This window comes from Apodemus sylvaticus, chromosome 20, assembly GCF_947179515.1.
Source record: "Apodemus sylvaticus chromosome 20, mApoSyl1.1, whole genome shotgun sequence".
In the NCBI taxonomy this organism is placed as follows: domain Eukaryota; kingdom Metazoa; phylum Chordata; class Mammalia; order Rodentia; family Muridae; genus Apodemus; species Apodemus sylvaticus.
Genome location: NC_067491.1, coordinates 35972666 through 35996426, shown reverse-complemented (window position 1 = coordinate 35996426; position 23761 = coordinate 35972666). Strand labels below are relative to the sequence as shown.

The 23761-nt window shown below is 45.1% G+C and overlaps 2 protein-coding genes and 1 long non-coding RNA gene across 4 annotated transcripts in view; 2 read left to right on the top strand and 1 right to left on the bottom strand.

Annotated features, from left to right (window-relative positions):
- Positions 1-2993: 2993 nt before the first annotated feature.
- On the bottom strand, positions 2994-17523 carry LOC127671354 (uncharacterized). The gene is made up of 3 exons (XR_007974723.1): positions 17243-17523; positions 13944-14133; positions 2994-3403 (listed from the first exon to the last, which is right to left on the bottom strand). It is a non-coding gene; the product is annotated as an uncharacterized LOC127671354 (long non-coding RNA).
- Positions 16873-23761, top strand: part of Poc1b (POC1 centriolar protein B) — a 106030-nt gene continuing 99141 nt past the window's right edge. For both annotated transcript variants that reach the window (XM_052166066.1, XM_052166065.1), the window contains exons 1-2: positions 16873-16988; positions 17518-17602. In XM_052166066.1, coding sequence (XP_052022026.1) covers positions 16974-16988; positions 17518-17602 — 100 coding nt within the window. In that variant the 5' untranslated portion in view covers positions 16873-16973. The remainder of the gene's footprint in view (positions 16989-17517; positions 17603-23761) is intronic.
- Galnt4 (polypeptide N-acetylgalactosaminyltransferase 4) lies at positions 17865-23253 on the top strand. Its single transcript, XM_052166064.1, has one exon. The coding sequence runs from the start codon at positions 18133-18135 to the stop codon at positions 19867-19869; it is 1737 nt and encodes a 578-aa protein (XP_052022024.1). The 5' UTR covers positions 17865-18132; the 3' UTR covers positions 19870-23253.

The following is a 23761-nucleotide window of genomic DNA, read 5'->3' as shown; positions in this document are numbered from 1 at the left end:
CTCCACGGACACAGAAGTGACTTCCTGGTGAGGCTAGCTAGCTCCGTGGAGGAAGTCCTGTCCCCAGCCTTGTGTCCCGTAATCCTGACTGTGCCCTTCTTTGTAAAGAGCCGGTGGATCAAGCTCTCCCCGATAGCCAGTCTGAGTAGGATTTATTTTCTGGTTCCTGCTGGGTTCCACTGATAACTGTATCCAAAATCTTTGACCTCCTACCTCCCCAATACCCTGTGAGCAATAAAGCAATTACTGAAGTTTGCACAATGTAAGCATGCTGCTTATATCATAGGAGTCTCTCCAGAATACCTCCGGCAGTCAGGCCATAGTGTCTCTTGTTCAATTCCTACATAGCCGGCTCTCTCTCTGGCCCCTATTCACCTTCGATCTAAAAGCCCTCCATTGAAAGGCTGTTTCTAACCAGGTCTTCCTAACCTTTGGTACACATTTCTTTCCTTGTGTGATTGACATCTATGCAGTTTCTATCCTATTAAGTAGCTGTCTTATATTTGGATGGTTTCACCTCTTCTTTAGTGTCTAGGAAGATCTTGGGTGGTTTCGTTACATTCTGTGACTAGATTAATTAATAATGCCTAATTCAACCCACACACATCTCCCGAGCCTTGGGGATTTCTTCACAGGTGTTCTGCTCGGCACTTTTGTTATAAGGTTGTGGGAAGGGATGTTGTCCCCTCCAATGTGAGGGGGCACATCCAGTTGCACCTGTCATTGGGAGCCACCTTGTCACTAAGGAGACTGCTGTGTGGGAAGGAAACTAGAAAAGAGGGAGGGTGGACTACAGAGGATCGTAGAAAGCAGAGTTGTGCCCTGGATCAAACTGTGTCCAACTGTCTTGCAAGCTGGTCTGTCTGGGATGGGAGTTTTGTTCATAACCAAGTAAATACATAACATCTGTGGTTAATTATTGTGGTGGTTTGAATGAAATTAGCCCCCAAAGGGTGACAGGAAGTGGCACTGAGTCTCACATACTCAAGCCAGGCTCAGTGTCTCCTTCCTCCTGTGGCCTGCCAATCCAGATGGCGAACTCCCTGCTACCTGTACATCACCATGTCTATTTGCATGCCAGCATGCTTCTTGCCATGAAGAATAATGAATAATGATAATGGACTGAACCTCTAAACTGTAAGCCAACCCCAATGAAAAATTTTCCTTTATAAGAGTTGTTGTGGCGTCTCTTCACAGCTATGGAACCCCTAAGACAATGAGGAAACATATACAACACACGATTACCAAGACGAAGGAGAACGCAGGTCGCTCGGCTGCGTGTTTGCCCAGAGTGTTCAGAGCTCTGGGTTCTGCCTCCAGCAGTGTACAGTGTAGTCCTGCAAAACTCATATCCCAGCACTTGGGACGTTGAGGTGGGAGAATCAGGGGTTCAGGGTCATTCTTGTCAGCTTAAGGAGTTCAAAGCTTAAGCTGGGGGGTGGTGGCGCACGCCTCTAATCCCAGCACTTGGGAGGCAGAGGCAGGTAGATTTCTGAGTTCAAGGCCAGCCTGGTCTACAGAGTGAGTTCTAGGACAGCCAGGGCTACACAGAGAAACCCTGTCTCGAAAAACAAAACAAAAAAAAACAAAAAAAAAAAAAAAAAAAGGAGTTCAAAGCTTGCCTAGGATGCATAAGATCCTATTTGAAGAAAAGGCCAACTCGATTACTGATTATTTTCTTCCTGCTTTCAGGAGCACTAGGTGAGATCTTGGCTGGGTATATGGGGGTAAGGAAGAAGACCTAAGCTTTAGGTAGGTTTTTGCTGATAGTAAGATATCCTCCTGATGCCTGTAATCTTTTTAAAAATTGGTTTGTCTGTAATTAAAATATTCATCTCAAGTGCATGCCTTTAATCCCAGCACTTGGGAGGCAGAAGCAGGCAGATTCCTGAGTTCGAGGCCAGCCTGGTCTACAGAGTCAGTTCCAGGACAGCCAGGACTACACAGAGAAACCCTGTCTGGGGGGGGGGGAATCATCTCAGGACACCCCATGTGTACATACCCTGTGCCACAACCAAAGGTCAGACTGATAAGTTGGCACAGCTGTCTCCAATGCCATGCTGGGTTCTTCTTCATTTTTTTATTATGTTCATAGGTGTTGTTTGCCACATGCATATGTGAAAACATCAAATCCTCCGGAACTGGTGTCACAAATGTGAGCTGACATGTGAGTGCTAGGAATTGAACCTTGGTCCTCTGAAAGAGCAGCGCGTGCTTGTAACCACTAGGCCATCTCTCCAACCCCACACCACCCCCATGTCGGGCGTATCAGCCATGAAGAAGGTGTTTCTGCAGCTCTGGTTGGAGGCTGAGCTCAACCACGGGCAGGTATCCCAGGCAGCTACAGACTTGAAACAGTTCTGTCTGCAGAAAGCGCAGCACGACCTTGTGCTTGGAGTGTCTTCAAATTCAGATGCCTTCAGATCCCAAAGACTGCTCCTTTCTGTAGTCATAATTCTTGAGGTTTCTCAAACCACTTCTTATGAACCAGAAAATATCAAGAGGACTAAGTTTCTCTGTAATACATGCCATTATATATATAATCTTCTACTTGCCAGTCCTTAACATCTACCTCTCTGAACTGTCATAGATTTCTCTTTCACAAGGTTTAACTATTTTATATCCACCAGCTGTGGCACATGATAAAACAGCATACACATTAAAAAAAAAAATCCATCTTTATGAGTTCTCAGACACTTGTAATCGTCTCAACAGATAAAGCAGTCACAGAGAGCAATCGATTTGCTGCTTCTTGCTCGGGATCTCTGCGTGGTGTTTCATCTCTTTCCCTCAGAACTGCGGAACAAGCCGCCTATTGTCTTGAGACCTCAGCAGACACCCAGAAAAGAAAAGGCAGGAAGAGTTCCTAATGCACAAATGTGCCTTGCAGCTGGTGGCATTCTCTATTGAAGCCACTGTCCCTACCCTCAACCCTCCCTGCCCCCCACTGCCACCCCCCTGCCCCTCACTGCCACCCCTCAAGCCCCCTCCCCCGCTGCACAGATGTCCCTTGGAGAGCCAGAAGCACACTGATACTGATGTCTTTGACTGATTTCATCAATCCCTCTGTTGAACGGCAGATGCTGAAAGCCAGAGTCTGAGACAGGTGGTGGAAAAAACAAACCTGAAGGGTCCAAGAATGAAGTTCGACTGACTTTAGGAAGCAACTGATTCCTATCCAGTTCTGGTTTCGGCATAGAAGGATGTCCTCCTAGAAGCTGACTTGAGTGACCTAGAGGCTCACCTTTTGCCTTTCTTCTCCCACGTGAAAAGCCTTTGGAGAGTTTGGAAGGAGTCGTGTATACTTGGCTCAACCAGGTGTGTCTGTTTCTGTCTTCAGAGAGGTGCTATCTGGTTTGCTCTCCTCGATGTAAGGTAACTTCCGTCTTGCTGTGGTCAGGGACTGGATTCAGGAAAAAGAGGTATTTTTAGTTCAACTCAAGAATCTACTAGCAAGCCTGTTTGGTGGTAAGGAAACCAAGTTTGTTGCTATTATAGAAATACTACCAAAGCCATGATGTGTGTGGCTCAAAAGTACTCAATATATTGGTTGGAAAAAAAAGCATTTATTGAAACCCACAGGCATCCTGTTGTTTTTAAATTTTCTTCTACAACCCAGTTTTTAAAAAAAGTTCCCCAACCCTACCCATACCTTTTACTAATAGTAATATGCTAAGGGTAGGAAGGTGTTTGAGTAAAGTTTGGCTTCCGATCTTATCAAAATTTCAACAATCTGCTATCATCAGGGCTGAATATCCTCTTAGAAATACTTTCTGAGGGCTGGAGAAATGGCTCAGAGGTTAAGAGCACAGACTGCTCTTCCAAAGATCCTGAGTTCAAATCCCAGCAACCACATAGTGGTTCACAACCATCCGTTAAGATCTGACTCCCTCTCCTGGAGTGTCTGAAGACAGCTACAGTGTACTTACATATAATAAATAAATAAATCTTAAAAAATAAAAAAAGGAAATACTTTCTGAGAGTGCACAGAAGTTGCCCCTTGTAAAAAAAAAGGGGGGGGTGCTTTCCAGCTATCCTTGTTCCAAGCCAGTCAAGAGTTGCCAGATTTGGCAAAATATAAACAGGCATCCAGTAAACCTGAGGTTGTTTTGCAGGGATTCCATTATTAGTAGAACAGGAACAGTATAACTATATCTGAGATAGTTCATGCAATTGAGTTAGGGCACACAAATTGCCTCTGGAAACTCTGCCTCACTTTTTATTCACATGGGCTACAAAAATGGATTGTCTATGTGCATCCACACTTACGAGTATTCAGTGCCTAATTTAACTGTGTGGCCCACTTTTGGAAAGAAAATATCAGTACCGGCCGAGAGTAAAAACTGTAATCTGAAAGAAACACCGGTGATCCAAAAAGATAAGCCAAAAGTAATTCCCTTTAGTGAGCTCAGGCTGGGTACAGTTGCATCTTTGTGACTGAGGGTCCAGCCTGGAGGCTCTGGACTGTCCCTGCCAGGCTGAACAGAGCTGGGTAAGTCAGTCAATGAGCCTCCCTGGACCCCTGGTTTCCTATCTCTGAAAGGATCTGAAATGCTTGCTCACCAAAGCTAGTATGTGTGTGTGTGTGTGTGTGTGTGTGTGTGTGTGTGTGTGTCTGTGTGTATGTATTGAAAATTCATCAGAAAGATCAGCATGTAACAGCATGCAATGTAACAGCAACATTGTTCAGCAGTGGGAGGAGGAAAGTCAGTTATTAATTATGTAACTGGTGGAACATATCAGCTTGTATCAATAGGTTCCTCTCCCACATCCCCAGGCAGTGTTTCAAACTATTCCCGATCTGATAACAGGAACAGATGCAAAGTAGCTTTGAGCAAGATACTGTGGAAGCCTTGCGGAGTTTGCAGGTGCCTTGCTAACAGCTCAGGATGCCAAGGCCCCCGGGATATGTGTGCCATGCTTGATAACCGCATCTTAGGGGGAAAGGCCGCACAGAATCACATCTTATGCCAATTTAAGAAATGATTGTTAAGACCTAGAGATCTCAGGAATACTAGGAAATCAACCAATAGTGAACTGACTTACAGTGAATCTGACAGATGTCAGGCTGGTAGCGAGTGCTGTCCTGTAAATCCAGATATCTCAAACCCACCACCATTGACACCTGAGGCTGGGCAGATCTGGATATGCTGTGCATTTGGTGTTCCACAATATCTGTGATCTCTGTTCCCCAGATGCCAGTAGCACCCATGCAGTAGTGATAAACAAAGTTTTCCAGACATTGACAAATATTCCCTGTGGGGGAGGTTGTCTCTAGTTAAGACCCATTGATTTAATTCATCCAAGGGAATTGGGCAAGTCCCAGCAACTCAGTCAGGACTCTGAAGCCTTGTCTGTGACAGAATGCACGGGCTGGGAGGGCCTTGCAGGTCCTCTTCTGTCCTCACTCCGCTTCTGACCTTGGCCATCAAACGCCTTCTGCCGCTGTTTCCTCTGCTCCCTCTCCTACAGGGCTCTTCACCCTGTTCTGGTGAACCCAGGTGTTGTAGTGGAAAGTTACTTTCTTTCCTCCAGTAACAATGTTTCCCTGGGGCACGAGATGGCTCAGCTGCTTACAGGCACCTTCTGCCAAGTAGGTAACCTGAGTTTGAGCCTCAGGACTCCAGAGGAAGACCCCCATAAGTTGTATTCTGACCCACATACATATGTGGGGCATGCACTGGGATCCGTGCTGTGGATCCTGATCTTTATGAGGAATACTCACAAAAATAAACGTTTCTTGTAATGTTTAAGCAAACATTAGTATGTCAGGAAATGAAAGGATAAAAAAAACAACTCCTGATAAACACTAACTACTGGGATGGTATGCGTTCTCCTTCCTGAAATGGGGACAGGCTCTTTGGAAGCCATCCTTACTTAGGATGTAGTCTATGATAATAATCCGCAATAGAAACAGTGTACCTTCCGCAGGAGGTAACAAGCAACAGGGTCCAGCAGTGTTTCCCAGAGAGGAAAGGTGAGCTAACTCCTGCCTACAGTGGGGTTTAATTTCCACCTTCTTCATACTTCCTAAAAGGGATCATATTTTAATGAGAGTCTGTGTGTGTGTGTGGGGGTAACATTCAAGACCCAAAGCAGATTAAGATCCTGGGTTTACACTCTAGCACTGATTCTTGACATGTTTTGAATCTAAAATGTCCCCTATGGGTTTATTTTGAACATGTTTCCCCTCTGATAGGACTATTCTGGAAGACCATGAAGCCTTTCAGAAGTGACATCTAACCTGAAAAAGTAGGTTAGCAGGGGAGGGCCTTTGATGGTTACACTTGCCTCTACTTCTGGCTTCACTCTCTGCATCCTGATCCAAGGAGACACAGTTACTCTGAGATAGAGACACAGTTACTCCGCGATACTGAGATGTATCTCTTAGAGCTGTGGTTCTCAACCTTCCTAATGCTGAGACCCTTTAATACAGTTTCCTCCTCACCTTGTGCTGACCCCCAACCCTAAAATTATTTTCATTGCTACTTCATAATTGTAACTTTGTGACTGTTATGGATAGTAATGCAAGTATCTGTGTTTTCCAATGCTCTCAAGCAATTCCTGTGAAAGGGGTTTGACGACACCCCCTGCAGGGTATCCAGACTCACAGGTTGAGAATACATTTTTAGAGTTTCTAATCACATAATAAGCTGGAAACCAAGTCATTATATTCCAGATCTAATAAATAACTCAAAGCATATATTCTAGAAAGAAACAAGCGATTGTATTTGCTTATTTTGAAGAAAGTCATATTTTATTTCCTTAAGTGTTAGAATCAGCAGTTTCTAGTACACTCAACCAAGCTACAAGACCATCTCTATGAGTTTTAAAATATTTTTAGCATCCCAGCAGGAAACCTCCTTCATTGTATTATATATATATATATATATAAAAGGGATTTATTAGAATGACTTACAGACTGTGGTCCAGCTAATCCAACAGTACCTGCCAATGAATATAAGGTTCTAAAGTTCAGTAGTTGTTCAGCGTTCAAGTTCAACATTGGATGTCTTAGCTGATCCTCAGTATACTCTGGGATGCCAAAAAAGTAGTCTCTAATGCTAATGAAATGAAAGCAGGCAGGCAAGGAGCAAAAGCTTCCTTCCTCTGTGTTCTTATATAGGCTTCCGGCAGAAGGTGTGGCTCAGATGAAGAGGTGGGTTTCCCCAGTGGCTCTTCTCACTCCAAATTAAGCAACAATTTCCTCACATTTTTGTGTTTTGTTAATTCCAGATATAGTCAAGTTGATGACGAAGAAGAGAGATCACAAAGAGTCTCCCTATTCCTTTCTTCCTTTGACTGGGACAACCACCAATCCACTTTCTGTCTGTGGTTCTCTGTATTCTAAACATTTCATACGGGTAGAATTACATATTGTTATCAACTTTATTATTCTATTAAATTTTTAAAAAAAGATTTACTTTATGTATATGAGCACTCTATATGTACACATGCATGCCAGAAGAGGGCATCAGATCCCATTACAGATGGTTGTGAGCCACCATGTGGTTGCTGGGTATTGAACTCAGGACCTCTAGAAGTCTTAACTGCTGAGCCGTCTCTCTAGTCCACTCTCAGTTTAACATGATGTTCTTGAGCTCCATTCACATTCACATTCAGCATTAGCAAGTGCTTCATTTCCTTTTATTCCCCAGATAGTATTCCCGTCTGCACGTGCCACCCCATGTTTGCTTCTCCCTCAGGGTAGGCGGCCCATCGTCCATCGAGCTGGGCTGAAGGAGGATGCTTAGCCGGGCCTGGGCTGGTATAGTACGGGATCTATGTCCTCAGTGAGTGTGTGAGCAACAATTTTCAACTTAAAGTACCAATAACTAGGCATTATAAATCTACTAAGCCTCTAATCTAATCTGCTATCTCTAAGCCAAACCCTTGAGATACTTGCATTTTTAGATTGGTCTGGCTCTTTGGGTTTCAGGAGTGTTCTCCCTTGATGTCTCTCCCTACCCCTTCCTCTTAGTGAATCCTCTCTTCCTCCCCTCTCTCCCTCTGCCTCCCCTGGCTGGTGGAATTCCTGCCCTATTCTCTCTATTGCCTAGTTATTGGCTTTTCCAGCTTTTATTGACAAGGCAGAGAGTAAATGGTGAGCACTGTTTACACAAACAGGAGACAGACATACACATTACAAGGCCGAGTCTGGATTGAATCCAGATAGTGTGATTGAGCAATGAGCACTTGAATAACACATGAGTAAACTTTACACTGTGCACAATAACATTATGCCTACAACTGGGGGCGGGGTGTGTTTAGACTCCTGAGGAGATGGCCAGGGTTCCTGGGATAAGGTTTCTGGGGCTGTGCCCACTGCCCTGGCAGGGGTGTTGGAAGATACATCATTTACAGACGAAGGGGCAGTAGGGTTGGTGGGGACCTTGTAAAGTCAAACAGGGAGTGAAGTCTGATAATGGTCGGGGACTGAATTTCTGCTGGGTTGATGGTGGGCAGCCAACTTCATGGCACCGGGTTGGCAGTGGGGAGGCAGCCAACTCTGCTGTCCTCACGTTTGAGGTATCTGGCCCCTTCTTCCATACATAACCCTAGGCTGTTACGTCCCACATGCGTGAACCTCACTTGCTTACTCCCCATCAGTTGAAAGACATCTGAGTTATTTCCAGCTGTTTTGAGTAATGTTGCTATGAACAAGCGTCTGTTTCCAGATGTTGGGATGTGTCCAATTGTCACAAAGAGAAACCAGGGAGTGGGAGTGCTTACTTATCTGCTACCTAACTTTTCTAATGTTTGAACACTTTTAGTGACCAAGGACAACAGACTATGGGCTTGCAACTGTTGCAGCAAAGTTAAACATGTTCCCATGGGGCCCAGACATCCATTCCGAACTACAGTCACTGCACCGTTCTGCACCCACAAAGCAACTTCCCCAGCTCGTTCACTTCCCCACCAGCTTTGGTTGTCAACTCTTTGTGATCATCACTCCGACATTGGATGTGATGCAGTATCTCATTGTGGTTTTGATTTACATCACCCCAATAGCTAAGATGGGAGTTGTCCTCTGTGCTTATTGGTCATTTATGTATCTTCTTTGGTGAAAAGTCCATAATTTGCCATTTTTTTTTATGCTGGGAGGCACAAACTTTTGAATAAAAATGGAAGAACAGAGAGAGAATGAGGCACTCCATTTAGAACAGGTGTAAGAGCCAAAGCAGAGGGAGTTGGGCACCAGCTGTGCAGACAGGCATTAGAGGACCAAAACTTCCTGGGACAGAAAGCCCAAGTAAACTGCAGGCTCCGAGAAGCCTCTTTTAGCACAGACTTGCCAGTCACCCCATTCCATCTTCACCCCTATGTCTTCTATATAGTCATTTGAGATGTCCTACTGATGCTTCACCAACAACAATGCCTTGTCCTCATTAAGATGAAAAGGAAAGGCAGGTATGATTTTCTAGTTGGAAAAGGGAGATCATCCCTTAAGTAGGAGACTATTGAAACTGCTAAATGCCACATGCACACACACACACACACACACACACACACACACACACACTTGCTGCCAAGCCTGATAACCTGAGTTTGATCCCGAGAACTCACAAAGGATAGAACTAATTCTCACAATTTGCTTTGACTTTTATATGCAAACACACAGACAGACAGACAGACACACACACACACATGCACATCTACACAAGAATATATAAAAATACTTAAATCAAATTGATTAAGTAAAACGTAGCTCTATCGTTTCTGACATATTAAAAAGCTACAGTGTCTTTATTAATGGGCTTAAACATCAAAACTAGAAGCCTTATTGAGGCGTTTTACATTATAAAAATTAGAAGTTGGCAAAGAAAAAGTTACTAATTTATCAGGACAGACGAGAGTCATTTGCAGGGAGGTGTTATTGGTTCAGGACCAAGGACAGCAATTCGATCCTTCCGCCCCAGCTTCATTTCTATTCACACCTGCACAATTATGTCTCCTGGTTATTAATTTCTCTCTTTTCTTCACACTCCTCCTACCACTGCTACAGCAGAGCAGAATCTCAGCCCTCTGTTCTCCGCAGCTCCTCCTCAGAATCTCTGTTCTCCGCAGTAATGAAGTTCATCCCGTGACTAACATGTCTGTTCTTCTAGCACCCTCTTGTTGGGTTTGTTTTTTGATTTAGTTTATTTTATATGGGTAAATATTTTTGTGTGTTCTTCTAGCACCCCCTTGTTGGGTTTGTTTTTTGATTTAGTTTATTTTATATGGGTAAATGTTTTTGTCTGCATGCATTTCTAAGCACAGAGTATATGCCTGGTGCCTACAAAGATGAGGTGTAGGCACAGGATTCCCTGGAAATGGCGTTACAGATGGCTGTGAACTACCACAGAATGGTGGGCAATAGAATCCCAGATCCTCTGCAGGAACACTAAGTGCTTGAGACATTGAGCCATCTCTCCAGTCGGCTTTCTTCTTCATGGTAGTAAAAGACATACAATATTTTCAACCAATTCTGTGATTACATCTCAGTGACATAAAGTGTAGGTATACAAGCGCCACTACGCATCTACAGAATGGTTTCTCCTCCAGACTGAATCTCTATGCCCATTAAGCAATGGCCTCCTTCCCACTTTCTCCTGCTCCCGGAAAATGCTATTTTATTTGGTTTCCTTTACCCCTACTTTCTGTTTAGCCCACTGTTCTCGCTGGAAGTGTCACATGCACCTTAAGCATTCCATTTGAGGATCTGCGCAGGTGTTAAGTGCAAAATACTGAGTGCCTTATTCCAGACCCACTAAAATAGAAGCTGGGTAGAACTCCAAAAATCTATTGCAACTAATCATTAGGAAGATTCTAATCTGGGAGTTGTGGTACATGCCTTTATTCCTAATTTGGAATCAGGTAGACAATTTTCTGAGTTCAAGGCCAGTCTGGTCTACAGCATGAGTTCCAAGACAGTCAGGGCTACACAGAGAAACCATCTCAAAAAGATAAAAAGACTCTAAAATTCACTAAGTATTTTTAGGATATTCATCTAATTCCAGATCACTAGCATCCCTAAATGAAGTTCCTTTCTCCTCAGGAATCATTCCTCAGGTGTTTACAATCTAACTCTTGTCAGGCATGACTTTTTAAATGATTATTGGAAAAACCCTTCTCTGATAAGATCTTTTCGAAGAACATCTCCAGAGACCAGTGTGTCTTCAGTACATCTGAGGCTATAAAGCAATATGATCACTGCATAGATAATTTGTGTCATTCCAATGATTACTATAGACTGTTCACAGCTTTACATAATTTAATTTCGTACTGACTGGTTTCCCATTAATCATTTCATGTAACCTCTCTCTTGGAATGATGCTAAGGCCTCTACTGTTTTTCAGGGGCCGAGAGTGTGCAGAAGGATACCAGAATGGACGCAGCCCAGCTGTCTGCCCTGGCCCTTCACTACGACAGCAGCCAGTGGATACATAACATAATACAGGCAGAATGCAGCAATGTAAACAATGCCCCGTGGAGCCGTACATAACATAGTACGGGAACACAGCAGAAGTGGGTAGAGGTGGTGTGTTATAGTGGGAACAGGCTAAGAGACCGTCATTTCATATAAGCACATGGGTCTCATTGTGTGTCCCGTTGGAAAGAGAGACTCGGGCATCTTCGACTTCAGGGAGTGTCTAGCAAAGCTTCCAGAGTCCGGGTGTGCATACTGAGAAGCAATGGCTTATGTATGGCCCCAGGGTACATGTGGCTAGATAGGAAAGAAAAGGAGCTAGTCCAGGTTACTTTTTAAAGACCTATATCCCAGCACATGCAGAGTTCCCAAATGACATTGCAACTTATAAATGGTCAAAAAAGCGTGTAAGTTTGGGGGACTCACACCAGAATCTTTGGTGGGGAGGCTCAGGGACCCATGCTTTGAGCAAGCTGTACTTATTTGTCATTAGTAAGTAAACAAGGTGGACAGAGAGAGGAAGCCTTGAAGTCAGGAAGCACGTTAGGGTTGCGAAAATACTCCAGGAAACAGAAAATGAAACCTGTCTAATTCCAAAGCATTTAATCATCTCTGTGGCAGGAACCAGAGGGACAGAAAATAGGGTTAACTAGAATATCTATGAGGACATAATCAGTCAGATTTAGAGGCTGAATTTTGATTGAAATAAATCATCCTCAGCCTTTCCAAGTGTTGCCAGTGCTTTCTTTAATGATGACATTTATCTCACGTTCTTCCCTTCTATGCAGTGTCCTACACTTTGGGAGCCCTTGTACCAAGAAGGCAGTGCCTATAAACAGCTAGTTAACGCACGTGCCATCCCATACTCTGAACAGTAGGTGGCACCACTTAAGCGCCTGAATTTCCAAAGTGCAACACCATTAACCTAGGAATGATCTGTGCTAAAAAAACAAACCTTTATCGGGCTGAAGCAGACATTTAATATCTATTCTGAGGGAGATGTGGAAAAAGAAGAGAAAACTAAAGACTACTTAGCCCTACCTAATAGGTCTCCAGTGACACGTTGTAGATTTACAAATATTGATCTGCCCTGCCGGTGGCTACTTCCATTCCAGTGCTAAAAGGGACATTTTGTCAAGTGCAAAATAATCACTATAGCAAGTGAGTTTCAGGAACTCATGCAGGTTTGAGTGGGGTTTCCGGGTATCTGCCTGTGAGCTTTTGCTGCTGGCAGAAAGGGTAGGAAGGGAAAAACCAAACACAAGAAGGGCCACAGGAGGAGCTTAGAGGCATAAGTGAGGGCTGTGTCAGGACGCTGGTGTGGTCAGAGGACAGCCAGCAGGGAGTGGCTTCTCTCCTGCCACTCAGGCTGTCAGGCTCGGCGGCAAGAGCCTTTGTGTTCTAAGCCATCATGCCGGCCTCATAGGAGGCAATATTTTGGATATTTTCAACATACACGTAATTGTGAGGCTAGGCACGATGGACATTCCAGCATTTGGGAGACGGAATCGAGAGAATCTGGCTATAGAGAGCATGGGCTATAAACTGAGGCCCTATTGCATTCATATAAGAAACATCAGAACTTTGTGATTAGAAGATGGTGGTTGAGCAGGGCGGTGGTGGCGCACACCTGTAATCCCAGCACTCTGGGAGGCAGAGGCAGGCGGGATTTCTGAGTTCGAGGCCAGCCTGGTCTACAGAGTGAGTTCCAGGACAGCCAGGGCTATACAGAGAAACCCTGTCTCGAAAAAACCAAATCCAAAAAACAAAAAACAAAAAACAAAAAACAAAAAACAAAAAAAAAAAAGAAGAAGAAGAAGACGACGACGACAACGATGATTGAGTGTCTAAAATGTTTTCTCCCTCCCTTTTCTGAGCTCTGTGCATCAGGAAACTATGTCTTCGTACTTCAAATGGGAAGATAAGAATTTCTAAAATGATTATTAAGATGATTAAATGTCAAAATGTAAGCAGGTACTTAGAAGCGTATCTAGCTGTAGAGAGCACATTATAGGATGTGACAGTCTCTTGTCTGCTTTTGTTCCTGGGAATATGACAAAGGTTTCAAGGTCAATTTTAGGTGATGAGACCATAATAACTCTTACCTCCACCTCTTATTTTTAGTATATTTTTACTCTGTAAGGAAATCATGCATGTATACAATGAACCATATCCACCCCTCACTGTGCCCTCGAACTTCCCCTAGAAGCTCCCCTGTGGCCCCCTTTTCCAACTTCCCATCTTCTTTAACAGTCCAGCGGGAGCGAGCTGCCCTATTTGCTCTATGTGCACAGCCTGGGGCCATCCACTGGAGGGTGGGAAAACAACTAGTAGTTAGAATGATCCCTCCTTCCTGGTAGCTACCAACAGCCAATAGCTCCTCAGTTTAGGGGTGGAGTCTAGAGGGTCCCGCCCACATCCACCCTAGAATTTTAGCCAGCTAGATCTTGTGCAGGTTACCACAGCTACTACGCATGTGCAACAGCCACATCCGGGCCAAAAGCCTGCTTTTCGCAGCACTCCTCCTTACCCTCTGGTTGCTCTTTTGCGAGGTTCCTCCACACTTAGGGTGGGGTGGCATGTGATAAAGATGTCCTGCTTACGGCTAAGCACTCATAGACTCTGAAGCCTCAGCACTTTGACCAGTTATGGGTCTCTGCATTGACTGCTGCCAACTGCGAAAGGCTGCTCCTCTGATCAATGCTGCAAGTAGCTCAGGCCTATGGGTATAGACATACATGCTTAGAAGGCAACTGGACAATGTGCACAGTTAGTAAAGTAACAGTAGCAAGCTACATCTCAGAGCCCACCTCTTCTATTTCATTTAAAGCAAGTCTTGTCTACGAATGAACTAAATAACAGCCCAGTTTGATGTGTCACTGACACTTACAGCCTACACAACATTATCAGGGCAACAGATGACTGATACAGGGGAACTCAGTAAGTAGCTATTGAATATCTACCACAGGTATAGGGGTGGTTTACAGTGGTAAAGGAGGATGCTTTGGGGGCTGGAGAGATGGCTCAGCAGTTAAGAGCACTGACTGCTCTTTCGAAGGTCCTGAGTTCAAATCCCAGCAATCACATGGTAGCTCACAACCATCTGTAATGAGATCTGATACCCTCTTCTGCCTATCTTTAACAACTCGTTTGTGATAACTGAAGACTTCAAAATCGTACTCAATTAGAAAAACCTCTGTTTGTAACCTCTTTGACTTAATCTCTCCAACCTCCAGTCTTTGAATCGGCTGTGCCCAATATTAGACATAGCTACGAGAGATACTGCAGCCTTCATTTCTGGTTCTAACATTAGAGTATTTCCCTGTGATCAAATATACAAGAAATAGACATCCACTTATTCTGCTAATCTAATGCAAATCTAGTCACATAACATGGTGTGTGTGTGTGTGTGTTTGTGTGTATAGCCTATTTACTTGCAATTATCATATAACTTGCATATATCAAAATTTCATCTGCTTTTACGACCAAGTGATATTTCTTTTATGCATATTCTATTTACTCACTCATTTGCTGGATACTAGTTGTCTCTAGTTTTTTGGCTGCTGTTTATAATGCTGCAAACTCTGGTGAATACAGAGGTTTGGTCCCTGTTTGGCTGGATCATGAGTAAATTATTTCATTTCTGAGTAAATGTCATATTGTTTTCCACAATGCAACACCATTTTTATGTTTCCATCAGCTTCCAAATCTAAACATTTTTTCAAAAGTGACCATAGAAGTGCAAAGTCACAGGTTGCTGGTACTGATTCTCATCTCATATTCTCTCTCTCTCTCTCTCTCTCTCTCTCTCTCTCTCTCACACACACACACACACACACACACACACATAAGGGATGGAAACTGACTTTATATTCTATTTCAAGAGATCAAATCCATGTTCTTCTATATTAACCAGATGTTCTTTCCCTGACCTACACCACTGCCCTGTCACAGAAAGATGCTTAACACATCACTTCCTCTATTAGAACAACATTCTTCAGGTACACAGCCAAGGCTCCTATAGCAACCACCTATGCAGTTTGTTATACCTGTAGGGCTCTAGGTTCTGCCCCATGTATGCTGAATCAGCATCTTTGGCAACTAAATGCACCAATCTTAACAAAGAAACATGAGACTCCTTAAGCTAGAATACAGAGGGGTTGTTGTCTGGTTTTGTTATTTGCATAACAAAGTCCATGTAGCTTAGACTGGCATCAAACTCACAGTATAGCCAAGGACAACCTTGAGTCTCTGATTCTCCTGCCTCTACCGCTCCAGGGCTAATAGTTACTGACACCAGGTTGGGTTGATGGGGTGCTGGGAATACAAGCAAAGGCTTAGTTCCTGCTAATCAGGCACTCTCAGGCTGAGCTGCATCCCAGCGCCAAGTTCTTAAGGGCAGGAAAGTATGTTGGCATTTAGGGGTTTGTTTTGTTTATAACAAAGGTTAGCCCTTGGGGTCAAACGTATATCAGATATTTAACAACCACCCATGTGTCAAACTAATACCGTATTGCACTTACATAATTACTATATAGTGGTTAAGGCTACATGCAAATACAGCCAGAGAACCTGTAATTAAGACACTTTTTCATTTACATACAACATGTGCCTTACCAGTCATCACAACACTCTGTTGCCAAGAACTTTTGCTCCATGTGTAATTTTCAGCTGCGTCCTTTATGCTTCAGGGCAGAGTTTGTTGCTGTTGCTTGTTGTCGAGGGCTGTGAGGAACCAGCAAAATGTGGCCGCCCTTGTGCAAACTGCCACTGACAACAGTCTGTAGCTTTCAAACTGTTTCTAAAGCACAAATGACAGTATGTGTGGAAAAAAAAAAGTCTAGCGTGGAAACCGTTATTGTACTCACGTGGTCTAGTAACTTTAAAGCATATGTTTCCAAGTCTACAGACCACTTCAGGTGTGTATGAGTTTAATAAAGTGCATGCAAATAAGCGGTTGAGAATAAAATAGAATACATGAATAAAAAACAGGTTGAGCATGTGAATAAAATATTATCCATCATGTGCTGCCAGCATTTATATCTACTATATGCAAAAACCATAATTAAACACAGGGAACTTAGTTCCTCTCAATGCCCTGCTACTGTCTTGCCTGTGCACCCTAGCTCCCTCTCCGGTCTTCACAAGGTGTAGCAAATTTGGGCGCTGTCTCTTTAAGGTGTAATAGATTCCTGATTGCATCGATCACAGACTCTGATCCGCCTCACCACCACTGATCGCATTTCTCTCCAGGTTACTACCCGCTTCCCGACACCAACTCGGGGAGTCCGCTACATCGGATGCACGCGGGATCCGCGGTGTGCGCGCGCGGTGGAGCCCCGTGGCGCGCTCCCGCCAGGCCCTCGGCTGTCAGCGGCGCGGGCGACCGCTCGGGGCTCGTCTGGCCACGCCTGGAGAGCGGGCTTTGATTGGGCCGCCGTTGTTGTAGTGACCGGGAAGCGCCCGCACTCCGGGCTGACGGTTCCGGGCGCCGCACGGTCCCCCCTCGTCCCCACCCCTCCCTGTTCCCCCGAGGCCCCGGGCTCCGTCCGCTCCCCTCATGGCCTCCGGCCTGGTAAGGTCCCCGCCGCTACCGGAGCCCACCCTTGGGCGGCGGGACCGGGGGAGGGGGAACCATGCCGGGCCTGGCAGGCCTGGGAGGTAGCCCCGGACCCTGAGCTCCGCAGCTGGCTCAGCTCCCCGGAGCCGGCCGCCGTGCCCGGGTTGAGCGGTGGGCGCTGCTCCCGGGGATCCCGGCAATCGGGGCTGAGCCGGAGCTGGCTCCGGGACCTGCGGCTGGGTTCGGCGGCGCGCCTGCGTCAGAATCACCTGGGAGGTTTAAAGGGCGCGGGAGGCTCGGCGCGGTAGGCGGGTCACCCCCTCGGCGGCTCGCACCGGAGCTCGGAGGCTGGGGGGTTCCTCTCGATGGGGACCTCTCCGGATGGGAGCTGGGGCAGTGCCCGGGTCGTGATGCCCGCGCCTCCCTTGCTGCCCGCCGAAGCTGCGGGGTCCTCTTCGGTCCCGGGGGACAAGCAACGTTGACCTCTGATCCCGAGAGCTCGAATTCTGCACCTGCTTTCAAACCTAACAACTTTCCATCCTAGGAGGATCCGATTCTGGAACGTTATTTTAAAGGTCACAAAGCTGCGATCACCTCCGCTGACTTCAGCCCCAACTGCAAACAAATAGGTAAGTTGTTCTTTTTTTTCTTTTTCTTTCCTTTTTATCCCGACAGTAACCAAAGCTCACTTAGCTGAAAGCCTTTCTTTCTTCCCTGCCTGGGAGAGCCAGGCGCGATGGGGTACACCGGGTCACTCCGAGTGCCTGGGTCCTTGCTCGGCAGGGACTCAGCTGGTCTGGGCCTGACAGACAACTTTCGTGAACTAACCACCAGGAGGAGTGAGTGGGAAGGGGAGGGGTTTGTGATCGGCCTGGGGAGGGTGGAGTATTGGCTGGAGAGTTTGTGAAAAGTTCTGAGAGAGCAGGAGGAAGTGGGCACCGACTGGTTGAGCTGCACCAGAGGCCGGGGAGCGACGGGGTCTTAAGTGATCCCTGGGAAACCTCCGTGTCGGGAAGGAGCCGAGCGCCTACATGAAAGGAGGGACCTTCTTGAAAGTTCGCCCCTACCTGAGCCGGGAAGTCCAGCTTCAGGATCCGCCGCACTTCCCCCGCGTGCTGGCTCGGTGGCCGAGTCTACACAAGACCCGTGGAGGATCCGGATGGCCGTGAGGTGGACCTGGGCGGGCAAGAGCTGCCTGCTGCTGGCGCTTTTAACACTGGCTTATATCCTGGTGGAGTTCTCAGTGTCCACTTTGTATGCCTCCCCAGGAGCCGGTCGTGCCAGGGAGCTGGGGCCAAGGCGGCTCTCAGACCTAGAGGCAAGCGAAGAGGATTTGTCTCAGCCTCTTTATAGAAAGCCCCCTGCAGATTCCCATGCTCTCGGGGAATGGGGGAGAGCCAGCAAACTCCAGCTCAACGAGGGTGAACTGAAGCAACAAGAAGAACTCATTGAGAGATATGCCATCAACATTTACCTCAGTGACAGGATCTCCCTGCACCGCCACATAGAGGATAAAAGAATGTATGAGTGTAAAACCAAGAAGTTTTCCTACAGGTCGCTCCCTACAACCTCCGTTATCATCGCCTTCTATAACGAAGCCTGGTCCACTCTGCTGCGAACCATTCACAGTGTTTTAGAAACGTCCCCAGCTGTGCTTTTAAAGGAAATCATCTTGGTGGATGACTTGAGTGACAGAATTTATTTGAAGGCGCAACTTGAAACTTACATCAGCAACCTCGATAGAGTTCGCTTGATCAGAACCACTAAGAGAGAGGGGCTGGTCCGGGCCCGTCTAATTGGGGCCACTTTTGCCACCGGGGATGTCCTCACTTTCCTGGATTGTCACTGTGAGTGTAACTCTGGTTGGTTGGAACCACTTTTGGAAAGGATCAGTGAAGATGAAACAGCAATTGTGTGTCCTGTTATCGACACTATTGACTGGAATACTTTCGAGTTCTACATGCAGACTGGGGAGCCCATGATAGGTGGTTTTGACTGGCGTCTGACCTTCCAGTGGCATTCTGTCCCCAAACATGAAAGGGACAGGCGGACCTCAAGAATTGACCCCATCAGGTCACCCACCATGGCCGGAGGACTGTTTGCTGTCAGCAAGAAGTATTTTCAGTACCTGGGAACGTATGACACCGGCATGGAAGTCTGGGGAGGTGAAAACCTTGAGCTGTCTTTCAGGGTTTGGCAGTGCGGGGGCAAGCTGGAGATCCACCCGTGCTCTCACGTGGGCCACGTGTTTCCCAAGCGCGCGCCCTACGCTCGCCCCAACTTCCTGCAGAATACTGCCAGGGCGGCCGAAGTGTGGATGGATGAATACAAAGACCATTTCTATAACCGCAACCCCCCAGCTCGGAAAGAGGCCTATGGCGATATTTCTGAAAGGAAGTTACTGAGGGAACAGCTGAAATGTAAGAGCTTCGACTGGTATCTGAAAAATGTGTTCTCTAACTTACACGTCCCCGAGGACAGACCTGGCTGGCACGGAGCAATCCGCAGTATGGGCATCGCTTCTGAGTGCTTAGATTATAATGCTCCTGACAACAACCCCACGGGCGCTAACCTTTCCTTGTTTGGATGCCACGGTCAAGGAGGCAATCAGTTCTTTGAATATACTTCAAACAAAGAAATCAGATTCAATTCCGTGACGGAATTATGTGCAGAGGTTCCCCAACAAAAAGATCATGTAGGGATGCAAAACTGCCCCAAAGATGGGCTCCCTGTCCCAGTAAACATCATTTGGCATTTTAAAGAAGACGGAACGATCTTTCACCCTCACACACAACTGTGTCTTAGTGCTTACCGGACAGCCGATGGGCGACCTAGTGTACAGATGAAAACCTGTGATGCCCTTGATAAAAACCAGATCTGGAGGTTTGAGAAATAGACAATCAGAACAACACCACCTCTTCAGGAGCTGACTGTCACGTCTGGAAAGTCACTGTGCCCCGTGATGATTGTATTTTACCAGAAGTCACCTGGCAGCTGTCTAGAAGAACACTGGAAAGCCATGGTTCGTCTGGGGATATCACTGAAGCTGGGTACACGGAGCACCGCTTCCCAATCTCCCAAAGTGCCTTCCTTCTCTGCTCTTGGGTTGTTTCATTTAAAAGCTTTGTCAATATAGTCTCCTGCAACTCCTTAAAGAAAGCTGCTGTGAACTGAGCTGCACAAAACTCTTGAGTGTGGGCTGAGGGTGTAGCTTAGCAGTAGAATGCTTAGCTAGCATGTGCAAGACCCCGAGTCTGACCCACAGCACCACAAAATATGTGCAAGACTTAATGATTAGAACATAAAAGCCCAGGCAAAATGGGGTATGATTCATTCTGATTGTTAAATTCATTGCATGTTCTTTTCTTTCTTTTTTATTTTTTTATCAAAACTTGTGAATGTGTAATTAGAGCTATTACTTTTTGATTACGTTCTTTTAGTCAGCACATTACATTTTAGGTTTTTAAAACTCACTTGTCTTTGATGAAATAATAGTTGAAGAAATTTGATCTTGAGGAAAAGGCCGGGGGTGGATATGTGCTTCATTGGAAGAGGGTCCTAGTCTGAATGCAAGTTTGGAGGTCTTTTTTATTTTATTTTATTTTATTTTATTTTATTTTATTTTATTTTATTTTACTTTATTTTATTAAGACAGATCTTAGGTATCACAGGCTTGCCTTGAAATCCTGAGTCTTGCTTCCAGCTCCCAAGTACTGGGATTACAGGTGTGTGCCACCGCAGGTGGTTTGGAAGTCTTGTTTGACAGACAGACAGAAATCTCAGAAAGATAGTGAGACATTCACCTTCTGTTCTTTGTAACTGTGAGCTGTTGGAGCAAACTGACCTATATCTCAATACCTCACATCACTCTGCTCTGTAAGCTGCATTCTCTGTGACCTTTTTTTGTGAGTAATAGGGCATTTTCTGATTGCACCTCCTTAAGTTGTGAATGTACTGGAATAGAGTTCATTCAGAAGACTGTACCTCCCTTTGTTAATGCCTAATCTTATGAAGTAAACACAATTGAGATCTCCCTGAAGTCCACTGCAAATACCTTTACTGAAATGTGTGAAACTGAAAGTGGGCCCAGTTCTGCAGAGAGTTTTCAACTCCCCCCAGAGTTTGTGCTGACCTGGGAATTTAGAGGCTTCATCTTAAGATTGCAAGGGGAAAAAGGCTGTCCTGGTCATTGTTGATGGGTGCCTTGCGGCTCCTTGAAAGCGTGAGGCAACCTGGCAATTGGGCAGCTCTGACTGTGTGAGCAAATGTCTCAGCAGAAGGGTTGGTTTGTCCTGCTTGGGTCTCAGTTTCCTCTTTGCGTTGCTGGATGGGTTGTTGAGGATCCCTTTCAGTTTAATGGTCAGTTGTCCATCCCTCAGGTCACTCACACACACACACACACACACACACACACACGGTGTGACTTCGAGAAACATTTTTGTCTTTACTTTGAGCATAGGCAGTGTTGAGTAGCTAGGCAGCGTTTAGTTTTGGTTTTGGTTTTGTTTTTTATTTTTTTGGTTTTTTTTTTTTTTGGATTTGGTTTTTCGAGACAGGGTTTCTCTGTGTAGCCCTGGCTGTCCTGGAACTCACTCTGTAGACCAGGCTGGCCTCGAACTCAGAAATCCGCCTGCCTCTGGCCTCCCAGAGTGCTGGGATTACAGGTGTGCGCCACCACTGCCCGCCCTAGCGTTCAGTTTTGAAGATGGAAAAGCAAGGTTTAAACTTCTGTGAGCTGAGCACACCTGAAGGACTGTGTGATCTGAAGGGCTCTGAGAGAGGATATGATTAAGAGTTTGTTTTCCAATCATTTTTATTTTGACAACTGTTGAACTGATTTTGCTTTTTTAAAGTATTAGACTTTCAAATCAATTCTTTCACTGTGAATATAAATATTTTCCAAACTAAATTATTTCATAAGTACACGCACATTACCACATTTTTACTAGTTCCCTACTAGCGTTTTATCCAGAAAGCACAGGCCAAATTTGGGAGTGAGTCTCAGTTTCTTGACTTTGATAAGAAAAGTGGGTGCTCCGCAGAGAACCAGCCCACAGGAATTCACAAGGAAACCGTTTTCAGTGTTCACTTGACAGTTAGGATGGACTGGGGACTTTTGTAAGCTCTGAATTTAAGTAAATTGTTTAGAGTGACCATTTGAAAGCATAAAGTCTGTGTGTGCATGTGACTGTTTTGTTTCTCACTGATTCTTAGAATGAAGATCTCTTACTAATTTTTGTAAGTTATCCAGTATCCTTAAAGTTTATGGACAACCTGTCTCGATTCCATGAGTAATGGTTGACCCTGGGTTTCATTTGAGGAAATTATATAAATATGCACATTCAGGAGGGCATTCTCCAGCATGCGTTCCCTCCTCGCCCTGTTTGCTGTTTATTCTGGCTAGCCCTGTGTCACAGAAGAGAATTAAATGGATGCAATTCAGAAGTGACTATTGAAAATACTTTTACTTAGTATCTCTGTGCCCCTAGCAAAAGAGAGAAGAGGCTTTTAGACTAGAGTGTTTCCTCCCGTGCCACCTGCCTCTCTGTATTGGCCGTCATGGCCCCTCCGTCCTTCTTAGGCTGGTAGTTTATTTCTATCCACAATGCCGAAGAATATAACTCACAATTGTGTACACAACGAAGGACACTGGAGTTGTACTTTTGTTTGCAGACATGTTCCAGTTTCGTTCCAAAAGCACACCATAGTGAGACATGCAGAAGACTCCTTCACTTATTTCCAGATTTTTGGCCAGCCACCCGTTTCTCCATGTTGCTGTAGAATTTACATGTTTAGATGTTAGAAAAGTATTTGATGAGCAAGGAGTCTCCCGTTTTGTTGTTTACCTGACCAGTCCTGTAACTAGATTAGCTACCTAAGCGGCTTAGTGCTTGTCTTTATTTTTAAAATGGTAATGTAGTCATCAGAAGCATTTCTCTAACCTTAAATACCTTGTTTGTAAGGGAAAGTGTGTTTACTCAGCCAATAAATAGTAGGCTTTTGCCTGGGTATTGATGTTAGTTAGCAGGTTGAAATATTCCAGGAAAAGGATTTATTTTTAAGTTGTATAGTCTCCGTTATTTTATTGTCTCAGATTTAATGATTAAAATTTAGATTTGACTTGTCTTTTGGAATTGCTGTTTTAACAAGATTTCTGAATGAGGACATAGCTGAGTTTCAGATTTATGTCTTTTGAGCATTGTTTGTTTCCTTTTGTTAACAGAGTCTGTAATATCGGTGAAGACATGCAATAAAATGTATGCCTAATTATTTTTGCAAACCAATTCTGATGATTCTAATCTATGGAATTAATGTTTCTATGTACACATTTATGGTGGTAGTATGGTGGTTACATAAATGTGATTGTTTTACTTACTTGAAAGTTCAGACAAAGTATAAGTCGGGCTTCCTGCTTGACCATGTATGATGCCATCAGCCTGTAAGGAAGTGGTGTCAGGGCTATTTTGAATTATAAGCAAACTGGAAATGATAAGGATCTGGAACCCATTTTGTTGACTAGTCAAGGAAATAAGTGGGTCTCTGAACACATGGGCACTCCTTTGAAAATCTTGGGCTAAATAGAAAACATTTGTCCCCTAAGTCATGCAGCTGCACCCCCTTCCCCTGTCTATAAGTGCAGTCCCTTTCCACCACCAGTAGCATGAGTGACTTTTTTTTCTTCTGAGACAGGGTCCCATGAACCCTGGACTGCCTGCAGACCTGCTATGCAACCAAGGGTGACCTTAAACTTCTGACCCTCTTGCTCCACCTCTTAACAAAGACCTTGT